General features: G+C 39.9%; 1 protein-coding gene across 2 annotated transcripts in view; it reads left to right on the top strand.

The window, feature by feature from the left end:
* LOC122483831 (membrane-spanning 4-domains subfamily A member 4A-like) overlaps positions 1–19,837 on the top strand; it is a 98,423-nt gene that overhangs the window by 74,524 nt on the left and 4,062 nt on the right. The window contains exons 1-5 of one of the 2 annotated variants that reach the window (XM_043581251.1): positions 301–485; positions 11,513–11,672; positions 12,772–12,900; positions 14,837–14,893; positions 16,095–16,253. In XM_043581251.1, the coding sequence (XP_043437186.1) occupies positions 11,529–11,672; positions 12,772–12,900; positions 14,837–14,893; positions 16,095–16,253 (489 nt within the window). In that variant the 5' untranslated portion in view covers positions 301–485; positions 11,513–11,528. Of the gene's footprint in view, positions 1–300; positions 486–11,512; positions 11,673–12,771; positions 12,901–14,836; positions 14,894–16,094; positions 16,254–19,837 lie in introns of those variants that run through there. The other variant, XM_043581250.1, reaches the window with a different exon arrangement.

Raw genomic sequence — 19,837 nt, 5'->3', positions numbered from 1 at the left:
AATTGTGAAGAGGAGCTTTTGAAATGAGTTTTAAATGCCATTAAATTAGTTTGTGTATGTAAAGACCTTCGAGCAGTCTGACCCACAGTCAGTCATCAAGCACTGATTTCCCCTGCTATAAGATAGTAATAATACACTGTAGACTATAGACACAGTTTCACGCATGCTATTATTTTCCTATAAAAGACCGTATGAAGCAGTCACTGCTTGTTCAGCAAATTTCACAAAAGACATCCACACCCATTTTAGGGACACTGAATCAGTTAGTGCTTCCGACAAAAAAAAAAAAAAAAAAGGAACCAGCTGTGCATCTCAGAAATACTCAGCACTGCCTTTGGGCTTCAGAAAACCTGCAGGAGAGGAATGCAGATTTGGCCCGACTGAGGTGTGTAGCGGGTGCAAGCGTTGTGTGTGGACTGAAGGCACTTGCCCAGAGTCTCCGGCACTCATAAGACGCGCTGTAAATATTGCGGTCTTGAAGAAAGGTAGGCACCTGCCTTCCTGGGCTCTGGGGCTGATGGTTTTCTCATCTGCTGGTTCTAGGATCCCTGGGAGCCGAATGAGAGAGGATCAGGTCACTTCTCACAGCACGAGCTGGTATCCTGGGTTGGGGTGCATATAGTGCGCCTTCAAATGTGTGTTTGGGGGGCAGGGCTGAGGAGCATTTTTTTTGCTGCAGAGGGTGGGGGTAAGGACAGGGTCCAAAAGGCTGATGCTAGATGAGGTGGTTTCAGTTGCTTTTGACCTCTCCATCCCTGTGCTCTTAGGAAGCAGAAAGCAGTAGTTCATGCCTTTCACTAGATATTTCATGTCCTCTTGACAAGGCCCCTTCTTCCTGGTCTTTATTCTCTGTCTCTGACGTCATTTTTATAATTCAGCTTCGGAAAAGCTCTGCCTCATGCAGAATTTGGTGGAGATGCTGTCAGGCAAAGGTGGGTGGCTAGTTTCACTCCAGCCCTGGGGTAGGCTGTGGCCTGACCTAGTTCCCCAACCCTGTTGGGCACCGTTCGTGAGACACTAAGCCATAAACCGAGGAAGTCCACTAAGGAAAGAGTATTTGTGGATTCTTGACATCCCTGAGATCAGAAAGAAGCTGGAGGCAATTATGCCCAATGCACTTTCCTCAGATGAGGTCAGTGAAACCCAGAGAAGGGAAATGATTTATCCAGAGTCACACTAGTTAGTAAAAGATTCAGGACTGGAACCCAGATGTCTTGATTCCTAGTCCAGACTTTTTCCTTACCCAGGTTCCTGTTTCTACTACCCCATTATCATCCCCAACCAACTGTCCAAGTTCAGGGCTCCTTTTGGACCTCTCTTCTATTTTATACATGTGACAAAGAAGGAGAGGTGGCCCCTTCAGACCTCCGTTGTCATGTTCCCTCCTTGGCAGTTATGACCCAGGAGAAAAATGGTGATAAATGTTAGGAAACAAGAGACGGGTGTTCGTGCTCACCCACAAGGAGATTTGGTATCAGTAGAAGAGTGGGGAGTTTTTTAGGTTTCTCCACACCTATAACAGGAACAACAACAGAAAGATGCTGTAGTTGTCAATAGCCCAATGTTGTCACAAATGATATGGTGAGACTGTGGTTTGGAATCTTCCCCAATCCGGAGGAAAAGACTACCTACCTGAAATTTCTCTGTTGTTTGGGCTTCCTTCATATTTGAATATAGGGAAATTGAATCCCCTGGGGTAAACACACTTTGTCCTTAGGGCATTTTCCTTCCCTAAGTAATTAGCACATGGATTTTTGCGGTAAGAAGATAGTAGGCAGTTATACAAAATTTATAGGCAGAGTTCTTTAGAAAGACCAGAGCATCAGCCCCGAGTAACCAGGATGTATGTTACTACAGAAAGATGGAAAGACCGTTAGAGTCATTTGAAAGCATTATTTTAATATAGTGTCTGCTCAGGGAAGCTCACAGTCTTATGAGATATAGAGGAAGAAGCACCACGGATGTTAGACAAGACACGATCTACATTTCCTAAATCCTCAGTCTGAAGGTATGTCTGAGAGATCAATGCAGACGTTTATTTGCATTAAAAAGAAGTACACCAAAGTACCCATTCAGCTGGACTAAGAAGAATTATCAGTAGTTACCTTTACAATACTTTTGGCCTCTCTGATATAAGGAGGAAATAACTGACATGTTTTCTTTTTTCCAGCTTTATTAAAAAATAATTGATATACATCGCTATAAGTTTAAGGAGGACAGCATGATGGTTCGATTTATATATTGTGAAGTGATTACCAAAGTAGGTTCACCTCACATCTGTCTTCTCATATAGATACAATAAAAAGAAAAAGGAAAAAGACAATTTCTCCTTGTGATGAGGATTCTTAGAATTTACTCTCTTAACACCTTTCCTCTACTCACGTAGCCATGTTAGCCGGAAGTTTGCATCTTTTTACCACCTTCCTCCATTTCTCCCCTCCCTCACACTTTGTCTCTGGTAACCACAATTCTGATCTCTTTCTGTGAGTCTGGGGTTTTTTGTTTTGTTTTGTTTTGTTTTTTTAAATAAGATTCCACACGTAAGTGAGATCATACAGAATTTGTCTCTGACATATTTCGCTTAGCATAATGTCTTCAAGGTCTATCTATTTTGTTGCAAATGGTAGGATTTCCTTTTTTTTTTTTTTAAGGCTGAGTAATCCAGTGTGTGTGTGTGTGTGTGTGTGTGTGTGTGTGTGTGTGTGTGTGATGCTGCCATGAACATGAAGGTAGAGATACCTTTTCATATTAATGTTTTTGTTTCCTTTGGATATTTTCCCAGAAGAGGAAAAGTGGAATTGCTGGATGATATGGTCATTCTATATTTTAGTATTTTGAGGATCCTCCATACTGTTTTCCATAGTGGATGCACCAATTTACATTCCACCAGCAGTGCACAAGGGTTTCTTTTTCTCCACATCCACACCAGCTTTGTTCTCATGTCTTTTCGATGATGGCCATCTAACAAGTGTGAGGTGATATCTCATTGGGATTTCAATTTACATTTCCCTAATGACTAGTGATGTTGAGCATCTTTGCATGTACCTATTGGCCTTTTGTGTCCTTTCTTTGGAGAAATGCCTTTGAAGATCCTTTGCCCATTTTTTAACGGGGTTATTTTTTTTTTCAATCGAATTATATGAGTTCTTTACGTATTTTGGACATTAACCCCGTATCAGATATATTGGTTTGCAAATATTCTTCCCCGTTCTATAGGTTGACTTTTCACATTGTTGATGATTTCTTTTTTTTTTTTTTTTTTTTTTTTTGAGACAGAGAGAGACAGAGCATGAACGGGGGAGGGTCAGAGAGAGAGGGAGACACAGAATCCAAAGCAGGCTCCAGGCTCTGAGCTGTCAGCACAGAGCCCAACGTGGGGCTCGAACTCACGGACCGCGAGATCATGACCTGAGCCGAAGTCGACGCTCAACCGACTGAGCCACCCAGGCGCCCCGATTTCTTTTGATATGTAGAAGCTTTTGGTTTAGTGTAGTCCCACTTGTTCATTGTTGTGCTGCTTGTGCCCTAGATGTCATATCAAAAAGTTCATTATCAAGACCCATGTCAAAGAGCTTTATTCCTGTGTTTCCTTTTCGAAGTTTTATGGGTTGAGATCTTACATTGAGGTCTTTATCTATTTTGAGTTAATTTTTTTTTTTTATTTATTTATTTTTAAAAAAATTTTTTTTTTCAACGTTTATTTATTTTTTTGGGGACAGAGAGAGACAGAGCATGAACGGGGGAGGGGCAGAGAGAGAGGGAGACACAGAATCGGAAACAGGCTCCAGGCTCTGAGCCATCAGCCCAGAACCCGACGCGGGGCTCGAACTCACGGACCGCGAGATCGTGACCTGAGCTGAAGTCGGACGCTTAACCGACTGCGCCACCCAGGCGCCCCTATTTTGAGTTAATTTTTGTGAGTGGTGTAACATATAGGTCCAGTGTAATTCTTTAACATGTAAACATCCACTATCCCAGCACCGTTTGTTGAAGAGACTGTCTTTTCTCCATTGAGTATTCTTGGCTCCCTTGTCCAATAGTAGTTGACCATATAAGCTTGAGTTTATTTCTGGGCTCTCAATTCTGTTCTGTTGGACTGTTTGTCTGTTTTTCTGACAGATTACTATAGCTTTATAGTATAGCTTGAAATCGGAAGTGTGATCCCTTCTGTTTTGTTCTTTGTTTCAGTTTTCCTTTGGCTAGTTGGAATTTTCTGTGATTCCATATAAATTTTAGGAGTTTTCCACTTCTGTAAAAAAAAAAAAAAAGCCATTAGCCTCGTGATAGGGAATGCACTATGGCTTTTGGTAGTGTTGTCATTTTAACAGTATTAATTTTTCCAATCCATGAACATGGAATACTTTTCCACTTATATGTGTCTTTAATTTCCTTCATCAATGTCTTGCAGTTTTCAGCATAAGGATCTTTAATCTTCTTAGTTAAATTTATTCATAAGTATTTTGTTGTTTTTGATGCTATTGTCTTTTTTGTCACATTTTTATTTTAAGTCTAGTTAGTTAGATGCTATTGTAAATGTGATCAATTTTTTCATTTCTTCTTCATAAATGCCATGGTTGGTTTATAGAAACAGTACTGATTTCTGTATATATTAGTTTTGTATCCTGCAACTATATAAATTCATTGATTATATCTAATGATTTTTTGGTTGAATCTTTAAGATTTCCTATATATAAAATCATGTCATCTGCAAATAGGGGCAATTTGACTCCTTCCTTTCCAATTCTGGTATCTTGTATTTCTGTTTCTTTCCTGATTGCTCCAGCTAGAACCTCTAGTACCATGTTGAATAAAAGTGGTGAAAATGGGCAACTTTGTCTTGTCCCTGATCTTAAAAGAAAAGCCTTCAACCTTTCATCTTTAAATATGTTGTTAGCTATAGACTTGTTACATATGGCCTTTATTAGGTTGAGATATGTTCCTTCTATGCCTATTATGTTAACAGTTTTTATCGTGAATGGATGTTGAATTTTGTCAAATGTTGTTTCTGTATCTTATTGAGATGAACGTGATTCTTTTCCTTCATTCTGTTACTATGATGTATCACTGATTGATTTGCATCTGTTGAACCATCCTTGCATCTCAAGAATAAATTCCACTCGATCATGGTGAATAATGCTTTTCAATGCTTTCAATGCTGAATTCGGTTTCCTGGTATTTTAATGAGAAATTGTGGATGATTCAGGGATATTGGTCCCTGGTTTCTTCACTGGTAGTGTCTTTTTCTGGTTTGGGGATCAGACTAATGCTGGCCTCATAAAATGAAGTTGGGAGGTTTCCCCCTTTTTGATTTTTTGAGAGTTTGAGGAGAATTGGTGTTAATTGAATTTTTGGTAAAATTTACCAGAGAAGCCATTTGGCGCTGGGCTTTTCTTTGTCGGAGATTTTTTTTTATTAGTGATTGTATTTCCTTACTAGTAGCTGGTCTATTCAGATTTTCTATTTCTTCCTGTTTCAGTCTTGGTAAGTTGTAGGTTTCCAAGAATTTTGTCATGTCTTCTAGGTTGTTCAGTTTGTCGGTGTAGAAGCCTCTTATGATCCTTTGAATTTCTGCAGTATCAGTTGTAATGTCTCCTTTTTCATTCATAATTTTGTTGATTTGGGTTTTTCTCTTTTTTCCTTGGTTAGTCTAGCTAAGGGTTTGTCAATTTTGTTTATGTTTTCAAAGAACCAATTCTTAATTTGGTTAATCTCTTCTATTGTTTTTTAATTCTATATGTCACTTATTTCTGCGTGTGCACACACTGGGCAATTTTAATGCTCCACTAATTTATAACTCTAACTTAGCCTTTCCTTCTTGTTTGCACAGAGCCTCAAAATAAGTCTTAGCTGAGGAATTAGGGAATCCTCAGGTCTTTTCTGGGCACACATACAACATACGTATGTGCATGGCCTTCTAGATTCCCAGGGATTTATTAGGAATTTTTCAAAGATCCCTGCAAAAATATCATTCCTGTTTATTTCCTTTAGTTATTTTTTTAACCAGATTTTTCTTTATTCCAATTGTATCACTGCCTCAAGAAGCTGTGAATTAACTATTTCTGATGATTGCTTTTAACAAACACCTTGAGGCTAGGGCTTCTGTCACTGAATGAGCCTTGAGTCACTCAAGTAAAGATAAGATCTTTAAGTGGAGCTTTTCCAGATGTCTTCCAAACAGGTCAAACAGTGACAGTTCTCTGGAGATGGGGCTTTTTAAGGATTTCCAATTTTGTTCTAGCTCATCCACAGGATCTTAAGTGACTGGTTTCTATAGCTGCCATGGTTCTAAGACTTTTAATTTTCAGGGCAACACAGTTGTGAGAGGATAATGGGAAAAGGAAAAGTTAAAACATGACAAAGCTAAACAAAACAAAACAATAAAATCAATGAAACCAAGAGTTGGTTTTGTGAAAAGATCAACAAAATTGACAAACTTTTAGCTACAGTAACTAAAACAAAAAGAGGAGGCAAATAACTAAAGTTATAAATGAAAGAGGACATTACTACCAATTTTATAGAAATAATAAAAGGATTGTAAGAGAGTACAATGAATAATTGGTTCCCCAAAACTTGGATAGCCTAAATGAAATGGATAAATTCCTGGAAACACACAGTCTATCTAGACTTACTCATAAAGAAACAGAAAATCTGAAGAGATCCATTACTAGAAAGAAGATTGAATGAATCATTGAAAACCTCTCAACAAAGAAAAGCCAAGGACCAGATAGCTTCACTGGTAAAATCTGCTAAACATTTAAAGAACAATTAACACCAATCCTTATCAAACTTTTCCAAAGCATTCAATAGGAGGGAACACCCTGTAAGTCAATCCACAAGGTCAGCAATACCCTGATACCAAAGCCAGATAAAGACATGACAAGAAAACTGCAGAGCACTATCCCTTATAATTATTGATACAGATATCCTCAACAAAGAATTAACCAAATTCAACAGCATATTAAAAGGATTCTATACCATGACCAGGTCAGACTTATACCTAGTATGTAAGGATAGTCCAACATATAAGAATGGATCAATTAATATGCCACATTAACAAAATGATATAAATAATCACGTGATCATCTCAATTGATGCAGAAAAAGCATTTGACAAAGTTCAACATCCTTTCATGATAAAAAAAAATTCAGAAAGCTAGAAATAGAAGGAAACTACCTCAACATAATAAAAGCCAGATATAAAAAATCCACAGCCAAAATGATACTCAATGGTAAAAGAATGAAACCTTTTCCTCTAAGATCAGGAACAAGGCAAGGATGCCTGCTTTTGCCACTTTTATTCAGCATAGAAATTGAAGTCCCGGTCAGAGCAATTCGGCAAGATAAAGAAATAAAAGGCATCCAAATTGGAAAGGAAGAAGTGAAATGATCTCTCTTCACAGATGACATGTTTTTATATGTAGAAAACCCTAACAATCACACACACACACACACACACACACACACACACACACACACACACACACGCAACTGTTAGAACTAATAAATTCAGGAAAGTTGCAGGACACAGAATCAACACACAAAAATCAACTGCATTTCTATACACTAACCATGGACAATATGAAAAGGAAGTTAGGAAAATAATTCAGTTTATGAAAGCATTGAAATAATAAAAGATTTAAGCTTACACTTAACCAAGGAGATGAGACATGCAACACTGAAAACTATCAAATATTGCTAAAGGAAATTGAAGATAACACAAGTAAATGGAAAGACATTCCATGTTCATGGAATGGAACACTTAGTACAGCTAAGATGTAAGTATTGAATAGAACCAACGCAATACTCAGATAAAGAAAGTGTGGTTTACACATACAATGGAATATTATTCAGCCTTAAAAAGAAAACAAATTTTGACGCATGGCTGCAACATAGGTGAGACCAAGACATCTTGTTAGGTGAAACAAGCCAGTAACAAAAGAACAACGTTGCATGATTCCACTTAAATGAGATTTTTACAATAATTCAGTTCCTAGGCACAGGAAGTAGAGTAATCTTTGCCAGGGGCTGGGGATAGGTGGACACAGGGAGTTACTTTAGTAGGTACAGAGTTTCAGCTTCAAGTAGAAAAAGTTCTGGCGATGGATGGTGATAATTCTTGCACAATCCTGTGAGTGCACTTAAAGCTACTATACACTTAAAACTGGTTTAAATGGCAAATTATATCCTGTGAATATTTTGCCACAAAGGAAAAATGACAGAGTTCAATATGCTTACCAAAATTTCAACCACTCTCCTTGGATAAATGCTTTTTAGATTGTCGCAAGATCTTGTTCAATGTCTAGAGTTCTGAAAAAGTTGATTTTCAACATTTTTCTGGGGGGATCTCAGTGCTTTTAGAGAAGAGTAGGTTTTCAGATGTCCTCAATGGGAAATTCTGGAGGCAATTGTCCCTCTACCATATTTTTGCTTTCTGTTGGTCTTGTTTATATTTGTTTATTTTATCTCCCTTCTTGCCTTTTTAGCTGATTAGGGCACATTTATCTTTTATCACTCACTTTTCTCATAATATTTTCCATTTTTATTGAAAAAATTACACAACCCACTTCTTATCTTTATTGGTAACTCTTGATTTTTTTATCCTTACTTGAAATCTAAAGTTACTATCTTCACCCATCACCCAAATAAAACAAGGATGTTAGAAGACCAATTGTCATCATGCCAGTCCCAAGCTTTGATTTTTTGGGGGGTCCAGTATTTTATATTTTGTCCTTTGTTTAACCTAATGAGTTAGATATTGTAGTTCTTATTTTTGTACAAACATTATGTGTCCATGCATGTTTACCAGTTTCTTTGTTAACCATTCCTTCTCGTATCATGCAACATCCTTGTAATTCTGTACCTCTAATCTTTCACATCTCTTCCATTATGGCCATTTCCTTGTCTCTGTGGCTCCTGGGTCATTTTTCCAGATTTATCATCTAGTTCACTTATTCTCTTTTCAGTGGTCCATTGCTGTGTAACACATTTACCAAGTTGGTTTTGTTTTGTTTTGTTTAACATCAACATTGTTTTCTTCCCATTTGAATTTGTCACATCACTTTTGCACTTTATCTGTGCTTTCTCATTTTTGTGACTCTGTTCTTATTTGACTATTTCATCCATAGTTATTACATCTTCTTTATCCGACTATCATAATATCTGAGGCACTTGGTGTTTCTCCTCACCAAAATCTCTTGGTCTTTGTGCACTTGGCGGGTCTTTGATTCTGATGATACACTCAGATGAATCTAATCTGTAGGATTTCTTGGAGATTTCCATCAAGAATACTTGCTTCCTTCTTTGAGGACTCCTGTGTAAGAATTATTCAGACACCGATGGCTGTCTACAAAAGTGGCCTTTTGATGTGTTTTCTCTGGTGTTCCCAACTTTGACTTCTCAGAACTATGCTTGCCCAGGGAAGCTGCAGCTGTCTGCAGGTGGCATTCATTCTCAGGATGCTAAACAAGAGTGTGTGTTTTATACCTCAGCGGGCTTCTTGTCTTTGAGAAGCGTACTCTGAAATCCGAGGCGTGGTGTCTTCCTGCTTTGATATTCTTTCTGCATTTGCCCCAAACTCATCCTCGTGCAGCCTTCACTGTTTTTGACAATTACTTCGTCTGAGTTATGATCATTTTAGTTGTGTCCCAGTTTCAAAATGGAGTTCTGATTTTCTTTCTCTGTAGTACTTTTGGAAATCTTCTAGAACAGAAGAAGAAACAATGACTTTTGGGTTATATCCTCTGTTTTATTCTCCTTCATGTTACGTATTCCTTATGAGTTAATTAATTATTTGCTTCTATCATCTTATTTGCAAGGTTTTTACTTTGCTTACTATTTTCTGATTTACTCTTTTGTACTGTTCATTGTACTGCTTTCCAGACTTTGAACATATGTCACTAAAACTAACTTAATGTTTTAAGTGATTAATCTTTATTTTCATTTGGACTTTTTTTCCCCTCTCTGTTTCTGAAATGAACTCATTTGTTTTTCTTATTTCCACCAGGTTTTTTGCTAGATCACTAATAATGTATTTCCTTTGGCCTAGCATGTGTAAATAAGGTTAATAATGCTTTCCAGAGAAAATGTTCACTCTTTGACTTTGTGCTACAAATGAAAGACCACACATGTCCAAACTTGAGACTTTTATGGAGCCTCAGGGAAGCATAAATGGTATCAAAATTGATGGTGGCTTTGCAAAGACTTAAGTTTCACTTCCCTCAAAATTTATGGATGTGAGCCATGCGACATCTGAATATGGATGCAAATGAATAAAGTGTTCAGGTGGTTTAAATGTATTGCCACATAATCTGACTGGGATTACTATATTGAGGAGAGGAAGCAGCATAAGAGTGTTATGTTTGTGCTCTGAGTCTCAGAAAAATAATTTTATGTGCCCTTGCTATGCATTAGCAAATCAGGATTTAAAACATTTTAATGGGGGCAAGAGATTTAAATTCTCAGTGCCAAGGCTGTGATTTGGGATTGTAAATTCTCTCCGCAAAGTCCAGAGTTTATAAAGTAGGATCCAAGATTAAATAAATCATATTTAGTAAAGATGAACCTGGAGAAAGTTTCCAGCTCAGAGAACGTAACTGTGCTCTGAGTCAAAAAGGGAGATTTTACAATACACAGGAACACAGTTTATTCATATCATAAAATTTACCTTTCAAAGGAGAAATGGCTGACATCAAGGGGATATACAATAACAGGGACAGAGATAATAAGTGCGGACTCCATGTATTTGAGGGGCCTGCGTATTCGCTTCAGTTCTCTCTGGATTTCCCTCTCTTCAGTGCTTTCTGGTATCTTGATGACACATGGCATTTCTCTCTCTCTTCTCTCTCTCTCTCTCTCTCTCTCTCTCTCTTTCTCTGTTTCTGTCCTTAAGGTGCTTCTTGTTCCTCTTTCCTGGCTGGCTCTTGCAAGAGCTACATTTTGCAAGGACACCTGGGTGACATAGTTGGTTAAGCATCCGATTTTTGGCTCAGGTCATGATCTTGTGGTTCATGAGTTCAAGCCCTCCGCTGGGCTCTGTGCTGGCAGCTCAGAGCCTGGAGCCTGCTTCAGATTCTGTGTCTCCCTCTCCCTCTGCCCCCTTTGCAGTGTGTCTCTGCCTCTGTCTCTCTCTCTCTCAAAGATAAATAAGCATTGGGGTACCTGTGTGGCTCAGTCGGTTAAGCGTCCCACTTCAGCTCAGGTCATGATCTAACAGATCGTGAGTTTGAGCCCCACTTTGGGCTCTCCCCGTCAGCGCAGGGCCCGCTTCGGATCCTCTGTCTTCCTCTCTTTCTGCCCTTCCCCCACTTGCGTTTTCTCTCTCTCTCTCTCTCAAAAATAAATGTAAAAAACATTTAAAAAAAAGTCCTTTGTAAAATAAATAAATAAGCATTAAAAAAAAAGAACAACATTTTGTAAAGATGTTCTAATAGCTGTATAATGCAGGAAGGGAATGTAGACCCCAGGTTATCCTGTCATTTCCAGGACCTCATCCTAAATTACATTTCTTACCGCAGCCCCTTTTCTGCCGCCATGGCAACCATGCAAGGAATGGAAGGGACCATATCAGAGGCTGGTCCTGGTGGGTACCAGCTGGAGCAGCCCACTGTTATCCAGTCACATCTGTGGAAAAGGATGCCAGAGAAGTTTTTGAAGGGGGAGCCCAAAGTCCTTGGGGTAAGTCGGTTACAGGTCTGGGAGAGGCCAGTCTGGTTGTAAACTCATAGCCGATGAGTTTTAATGCCAAATACTCTGTCCCATTAGCCTCACAATACATCAGCCAGCCCTAGGGGCCTGGGTATATGATGTTCAGGCCCTATCACTCAAAAATGATATGATATTCTGTTATATCTTGCTTCTAATTTAGTTGTATTTAGAATATAGTGGCTTGGGATGGATTCTAGGGTGGTGCGTCATCTGTGATAACTTTAGCTTCAGCGGAGAGAGGCAGCAAGAAAAAAAAAAAAGAAAAAAAAAAAGGCCACATGTCCGCCAGCTGGTGTCCACCCAGCACGTCTTCCTGAGAGCTGATTGCCCCGCATTGTTACTATCTCTGGGGAATTTTCTTAACCTGCTCCTCAGAGGATGAAAATTCTTCAGCTCCCTCTGCATTTCTGTCTGGAGTCTGGGGGCGGGGCGGTGTGCCTAAAAGAAATGGAGAGTTTAAGGAAAGACAGGTTAGTGCAGGTGGAAGGACAGTGAGTACAGGGGTTTATCTCTAGCCCCAGCTTTAAACCGAGGGGGCAGAGTCATCACAACACACTTTGGATCCTTTTTATGCCGTGGGATGACCGTACTCCAGCACTTTGATTTTTAGAGCCCTGGACTCACTCGTGTCCTCAGGCCCTAGACACCGAGAAAGTATCACGTTGCACTTCTCTTTTTCTTCTCCTGTACACTCCTTCCTTCACATTATTTTCCCTTGCTCGAATAATTTTTAATTGCTTCCTGATTCCTGGGTCACTGCCGTCTGAGAGTGTAGTATGTAAAGGAGATCAACAGCTATGGTAGACTAGCAGCCCCGGGGGTCAGTAAAGCACCTCCGGGTAGGTCCTGGTACATTCTTTTTACCTTGAAAACGACCGAGGCAACTGGGATAGACATCCCAAGAAACTCCTTGAGTAAATTAACATACCCGTAGTTTTTTATAGGAAAGCAAAGCGACAGGGAAATATCATGACTATCTGACTGTTTCAGAAGACGGAGAAGAGGGGTGACCTGGTGGTCGGAAAGGGAGTGGTAGCTAATCAGTTTTTACTTGCTTCATCATTTCTAGGTCGTGCAGATCCTGATTGCCATGACGAACCTCAGCCTGGAAATAATAAAGATGAGTGCCATATTGCCACTTTCTGACAAACATTCTGTTTCAGGGCTGGACGTGTACATAATTGGGAGGCCAGTGATGGTGAGTAGAGTACCTTTTGATATAGTTGGAGACAGCATAAAATAGTTGCTAACATCCTGAGCTTTGGAATCATATCCTAACCCTATTTTGTAGTCCTCTAACTTTGAAAAAGATATCTAATCTTCTTTTGACTGCATTTTCTCATGTTTCGGGTAGGAATAATAACGTAAGACTCGTAGAGCCAGGCAGATTAAATATTTAATATGTATCAGGATATCACAGCAGCACGTAGCAAAAGACCCAAACCAGAATAGATTAAACACTGAAAGCACTGATTATTTCACAACAAGAAACCCAGTAGACTTTGGTGGATTTTTGGAGCATTGTAAAGTTTTACTCATCTATATTGTTCACATTCCTTGTTAAGTTTTTTTCTCTCAGAAACTTCATATATTTTTGCTATGCTAAATGAGGTTCTCTTATTAAATTTTATCTTTAAACACACAAATACATGCATATTTGTATATAATTTCTGTTTATAATGTTCTTCCCATGTGCCTTAATGAATTTTCCTAGCATTTATAGTTGTTTTTAATTGATACTCTTGGAGGTCTGCAGTATAACATATTCATATTTAACTAACAGTAATTGTAAACATTTTCCTCAAATATCTCTCTTATGTAGTTATTTTGGTTAATATACTAAGGAGAGTAATACATAACCATCTACATCGTTATCTTGATTTTGACTCTAATAGAGATGGCCCTAGTGTTTCCCTGTTAGCATGATAAAGACGTCTAATATTAGAGACAAATATTCTATCATGTTATAGCAAATGAAGCTCTTCATGTTTTATAAATAATGGTTAAGTCAATAAGAATGTTGAATGATATAAAATGTCTTCACGTTGTAAACATAAATAACAATTAGCATGTGAATTTTCTCCTCAAATCTGTGTTTGTAAATTATAATAATATGCAATATTAAAAAATCTGGACATTTGAAAGAATACCCCACATAATCATGATGCATCTCATATAATATGATGGATGATTCTCCCTGCTTTTTTTTTTTTTTCCAGAAGTGACTTAGTTTACCCTAACCATTTCCATGTCTTGGTACTGAGAAATGTTTGAAGAAATCTACTAAGCTGTTTCATTAGATCAGTCTTTTTTCTGGTATTAAGATACAATTTTTCGGAGCACCTAGGTGGCTCAGTCGGTTAAGCCTGTGACTGTGGCTCAGGTCATGATCTCACGGTCGTGAGTTCAAGCCCCGTGTCAGGCTCTGTGCTGACAGCTCAGAGCCTGGAGCCTGCTTCGGATTCTGTGTCTCCCTTTCTCTCTGCCCCTCCCCTGCTCTCTCTCTCTCTCTCTCAAAAATAAATAAACATTAAAAAAAGTTTAAGATAACAATTTTTGAAACTCCTGAAATCAAATTTGGAAAGCAAACCCAGAAATTCAACAAATAGTTTAAGACAGCAGGTCTAATCAACTTGATTCCAGCTGTTTTAGCTATATGGAAAATAATTACCCGAATGATGGAGCCACACGGAATAATATAATCAACATCTAATATGTAATTGAAAAACTTTCTTTGCTACTATTTTATTTACAACTTTTAATAGTCATATTTTAAGACAGAAGCTTTAGTTTCTCTTCTTTTATAATATTTCATTAAGTTCTGGTACCATATTAGGGTTCCTTCATGTCAGGAATTTAGAAACTTTCACTATGTTTCAAGGCCCTCAGTTTAAATACCATTGCAGAGAGACTTTTTTTGAAAGCCTTGATAAACTCTCCTGTGCATCCATCTGGTAAAATTTCTCTGTTGTTTCTGGGAAAATAGGAGACTTATTTGCAATCTCTGGTGTTTCTTCCAATATAATTGGTCTGTTTAACATATTTATCCCAGTTAGGGGTAAGTGTTAGTAAGTTGGGATTTCAAATTTTTGTTTAAAGGTTTTTTAACTGCATTTTTTTTCTCTTGTTACTAGTTTATTATTTCAGGGTCCTTGTCAGTTGTAGCAGGAGTTAGAACTACAAAAGGTCTGGTGAGTAATATTTCCTTTCTTCATTTGTTTGTATGCGTGTTTTTGTTCCAAAAGACGGATTAACCAAGTATGTATTCTGCCCGAGTAGAAAATAGACTTTGTTTGTTTTTTAAAAATCAAGAGAGATTATAAGTTTTACATAGCTGCATTGGTCTTCCAGAAATTATAATAAAAAAAATGGCTGATCATAAAATTTCTGATACGGGAAGGCAGTTGCTGAGAAACTCTTTATGAAAATAAAGAGAATTCCTAAAAAGGAATGTCAAAATGGGACCCGTCAAACAGAGCCTGCACCTTGAGACTCAGCCCGTAACAGTGGCACCACGTGCTGGTGTGACAAAATATTTATTGACTTATTGATTAAAATGTGTATTCTGACTGTGTACAGAAAGGATTTTCTTTTGGTTTGTAGGGGAAGGAATTCACGTTAAGTCTGTTCAGTAAGGAAAAACAAATTTCAAACATAACTCTCATGCCAATATGCCTTTCACAAAGCCAATAAAAGGCAAAGGCCTAGATCTCAACCAGTGTGTTTGCTGGCTAGAGACCATATTTGAGTTTTCTTTGCTCAAAGGATAAAGATCAGACGATGGAGCATAATCTGTATGGTTTTTCCAAATCTGACCTCGGTCTGTCTCCCTAGCATCTTGTCCAGCTGTAACTGTTAAAATCTCCCTCACGCTACAGCCACATTAAGCCCCTCATGCTTTCTTGGAGAAGTTTGGTTGTTCTAAGAAGCTTCCACAACTTCACCAAGAGAAGAGAATGTAGAAAAAGGAATGCAGAGCAGAGGGAGGTCGTCCACAGAAAGCGCAGAGGCGTCAGAGGCAAGCAGCATCTGGAAAAGAATGTGCAGCCAGGCACCTGACCTAGAGGGCCGTGGGAGTTGGGCGCAGACAGATCTGTTCAGCTGGCATGTGAAAAAGAGTTTATCTCCTGGGCCTAGGGGTTGTCTGAAGGATTCAAGCTTGGGAACAACAGAATCATATTTGTGTTTGGGCAGGAGACAACCTGAAAGGGCTTGTGTTTCAGGGAAGAAACAAGTGAGGAGACAGTCCAGTCATCAAGATAGAGAAGGGGGACCGGTGCAGGGGGGGCGGCTGGGGGGGTGGCGGGCAAGAAGTGATGTGTGCAACGTGGCTAATGGAAACACCCCCGTGGATACTGTTGGATTGTTGACTTGATTTTCCTTTCTTTCTAGATTCAAACTAGCCTAGGATTAAACATCTTCAGTTCTGTCTTGGCCGGAGTAGGGGTCCCCTTCACTATCTCCTCCTTGGAAGACTTTCAAGCAGGTGTCTCTGCCTGCATCTTTTATCAGAGGTTGGAGAGTTGTTCCATGGCCGTGGCCATTTTACTGGTGAGCACTTCCTCTCTTCCTGCGATACTGTAGGGGAAGCCAGGCACAGGAGCCCTGGCCCTGGCAAAAGTACCACACTGTATTCCCTAACTGATAAATGACTCACTTTGGGAAATTGGAAATGATTGAAGAATAGGGCCATCTTTTATTCAGAAGGCAGGCCCACATCTCATCTTTTTGTTGTTGTTGTTCCTTTCTGTTTAATTCGAAATCACCAATTCTGCAATCCACTGTAAAAAGGGAGCCCAGATGTCAATCCCTCTGTGTGCCCAGGGCTCCCTGATGGAGTTACCTGGTTCTCTAATAATAGAGTAAAATTGTCTTGAACATTATCCAATGAGTGGTGAATGATCTAGTACCCCTCCCCACCTCTCTGGATGCTCTTGAAAGATTAAGCCCTTTGAGCCTCAATATCCCACTCCTGGAAAATTCTCAATTTCCACTCTGTATTTCACTACTTGGCTGTAGCACCTGCCCTCACTCAGGTATTATCGTAATGGCTCTGTTCTCCAAATTGCCGCTTCCACCAGAGTGTGCGGGTTGTGAAGCTGTGGGCCACTGGGTAAGCACGGGGAGGGGGGCGCTATTGTGGCACAGCTGTGACCAAAATGCAATAGAATCTTTATTATTAAAAAGTCTAGGGGCACCTGGGTGGCTCAATCAATTAAGCGTCCAAATCTTGATTTCTGCTCAGGTCATGATCATGCAGTTTGGGAGCTCAAGCGCGGTGTGGGGCTCCAGGCTGACAGTGCAGAGCCTGCTTGGGATTCTCTCTCTCTCTCTCTCTCTCTCTCTCTCTCTCTCTCTCTCCCCCTCTATCTCTATCTCTGTCTCTGTCTCTATCTCTATCTCTGTCTCTGTCTCTGTCTCTATCCCTCTGCCTTTCTCTCTCTCTCTCTCAATAAATAAATAAACTTAAAAAAAATTTTTTAGGTCTAGTATCCATTCTCAGGACCACTGAATTCCTTTTGTCTCTCCTGCTTGAGACCTTCCGGCCTTTCACTGTGCTGCCTCATCTCTCCCTCACTGACCCTTGTCTTCACCCACACGTGGAACCTCCGCATTCTTCCGAACTTATCCCAAATGCAGATCAGTTGCACTGCCTCCTCTAATCCTAGATATATCCTGAGTGCCATCCAGTCACACCAAAATAATCTCTTGAGTGTCTCTGCTAAACTAATTTCTACTCCTCTTAAGATTTCTAACAGCTCTTCTGGAGTGCAAGTTTATTTCCTGCCACTTCCTCAGAATCAGAGGGTTTCTTCCGAGAACTTAGATGCTTCCCCCCTAAGATCAGATGGTGAGAAGTTGACAAGGACAAGATGAGATTCTGTGCCTTCCTGCCTCTGATGCCCCTGTTTGTATTTATATTCAAGTGTCCTCTCTCCTCCTCCTGAAGAAGAAGCCTACTTTCAGTTTCTGCAGTTCTCTCCGCTTGAGGTCTACAAGGGCACAGTAGACGAGGACAAAATCTGGAATGGACCAGCTGCATGGGGCTGGCTGCCTGGGTGTGGGACCCGCGCAGGCACAGGGGGCTTACCAGTTAGAAGAGTGATACACCTGGTTTACTGCTCTACTGTTGCCGTCATAAAGTTCTTAATAATTTTTGAACAAGAGGCCCTATAAATAAAGTAGCTGGTTCCACCTTCTTCTCAATCACCTTCTCCCAGAGGCTGTCACGTATCCCTATTGTGTGAACACTTTTTCTGCCTGGCTTTACAGCAGAGCAAATCCATAAGGGTTCCTGGAATCTGAAGTATCTGGTCTGTTCTTACCGGGGCACCTGCACAGTCATTCCACAGACCTGTGAGCCCATATTTTATGGTGGGTTCTACAGATGGCGCTCTGGGAGATGAAAGAAGGGGACCAGGCTCCTACCAGTAGGAAGCTCCTTGGAGGAAAATATAGAAATACTGGAGAGCACAGAGCTCCTGGGTGGCTCAGTCAGTCAAACATCTGACTCTTTTTTTTTTTAATTTTTTTTTAATGTTTATTTTTGAGACAGAGAGAGATGGAGCATGAAGAGGGGAGGGTCAGAGAGAGAGGAAGACACAGAATCCAAGGCAGGCTCCAGGCTCTGAGCTGTCAGCACAGAGCCTGATGCGGGGCTTGAACTCACGGGCCGTGAGATCATGACCTGAGCCGAAGTCTTACGCCCAACCGACTGAGCCACCCAGGTGCCCCAAACATCTGACTCTTGATTTCAGCTCAGTCATGATCTCACAGTTCGTGAGTTTGAACCCCGTGTCAGGCTCTGTTCTGGCAGCGCAGAGACTGCTTGGGGGATCCTCTCTCTCTCAAAATAAATAAACATAAAAAAATGTTTTTAAAAGAAATAAACATTGGAAAGCAGCTAGAGGTTGATGAAGGCCCAAGGGCTTACTTTTGAATGTGATTCTAAGAAGAGTGAAAAAGTGAGCTCTTTGTAGGAAAGAATAGAGCACACACTATCTGGAGTCATTAGGCAGAACAGTATGAAATTGGCAATGATCAACTCTGCTTGATCTAGAAAGACAGCGGCTTTATATGGCTCAAACTCATGTATTATATATATTTTAGCTACTTTTTGTTGGAAGTCCAGCCTGACTCTTTTTTTGAATATAAAGTTTTATTGGAACATAGCCACATCCATTTGATTGCATATTATCTGTGGCTGCTTTTGTACTATAACTGGAGAATTGAGTATTTGTGACAGAGACCTTATGGGCTGTAAAACCTAAAATATGTGTTATCTGGCCCCTTGTAGAAAGTGTGTCAATTCCTGGTCTACCCTACCAGATTGTAGCATCCTCAAGGTTAGGGAAATCGTCTATTTATTTGCTGTTCTGTCTTCTGTGCCTATGACAATTCCTGAAACATAGAGGCTACAATATGTTGAAGAGATGAGTAAAGAGATAAGGAAATGACAAATGCAAATATTCTCAAGGCTCAGCTGAGTCTGTGTCACACTGTGTCACTGTGTCTGGACTCTTGGGTCTATTGACTTTTCCACAAGAAGATAGGTACGATCCCTATCCATGGAGAGAAAAAGAATATTTAGACCAAAGAATTCCAGGCATCCAATTCAGGTTTTTAGGGTAGTAAGAGGACTACCTAGTGTTTCTCAAATCTGACCATATGTATTGGCTGAAGATAAGCCCAAAGCCAGTTCTCGGGGGAGATGGGTCACAGACTGACTAACTGGGTGTTCATTGTTAGGTTAGTTTCTTCTTGTCGCTGTAACAAACTACTGCCAATTTAGTGACCTGAGACAACATAAATTTACCGTCATACAATTCTGGAAGTCAGAAGTTCGGAATGGTTCTCACTGGGTGAAAATCAAAGTGCTGGCAGGACTACATTCCTCTCTGGAAGCTGCGAGGGAGAATCTGTTTCCTTGCCTTTGCTGGCTGCTCGAGGCTGCCTACATTCCGTGGCTTGTGGTCAAATCCTATGTTCGAAGCCAGCAGTGCAGCATCTTCAAATGTCTCTTGGACTTTGACTCTTTTGCCTCCCACTTCCACTTAGAAGGATTCTCTAACTTTTTGGGGCCCACCCAGATAATCTCAGAATAATCCCTCCGTCTCAAGGTCAGTTAATAACCA

This window comes from Prionailurus bengalensis, chromosome D1, assembly GCF_016509475.1.
Source record: "Prionailurus bengalensis isolate Pbe53 chromosome D1, Fcat_Pben_1.1_paternal_pri, whole genome shotgun sequence".
Taxonomy (NCBI): Eukaryota; Metazoa; Chordata; class Mammalia; order Carnivora; family Felidae; genus Prionailurus; species Prionailurus bengalensis.
The sequence above is the reverse complement of the archived record's forward strand: the minus strand, read 5'-3'. Positions and strand labels throughout refer to the sequence as shown.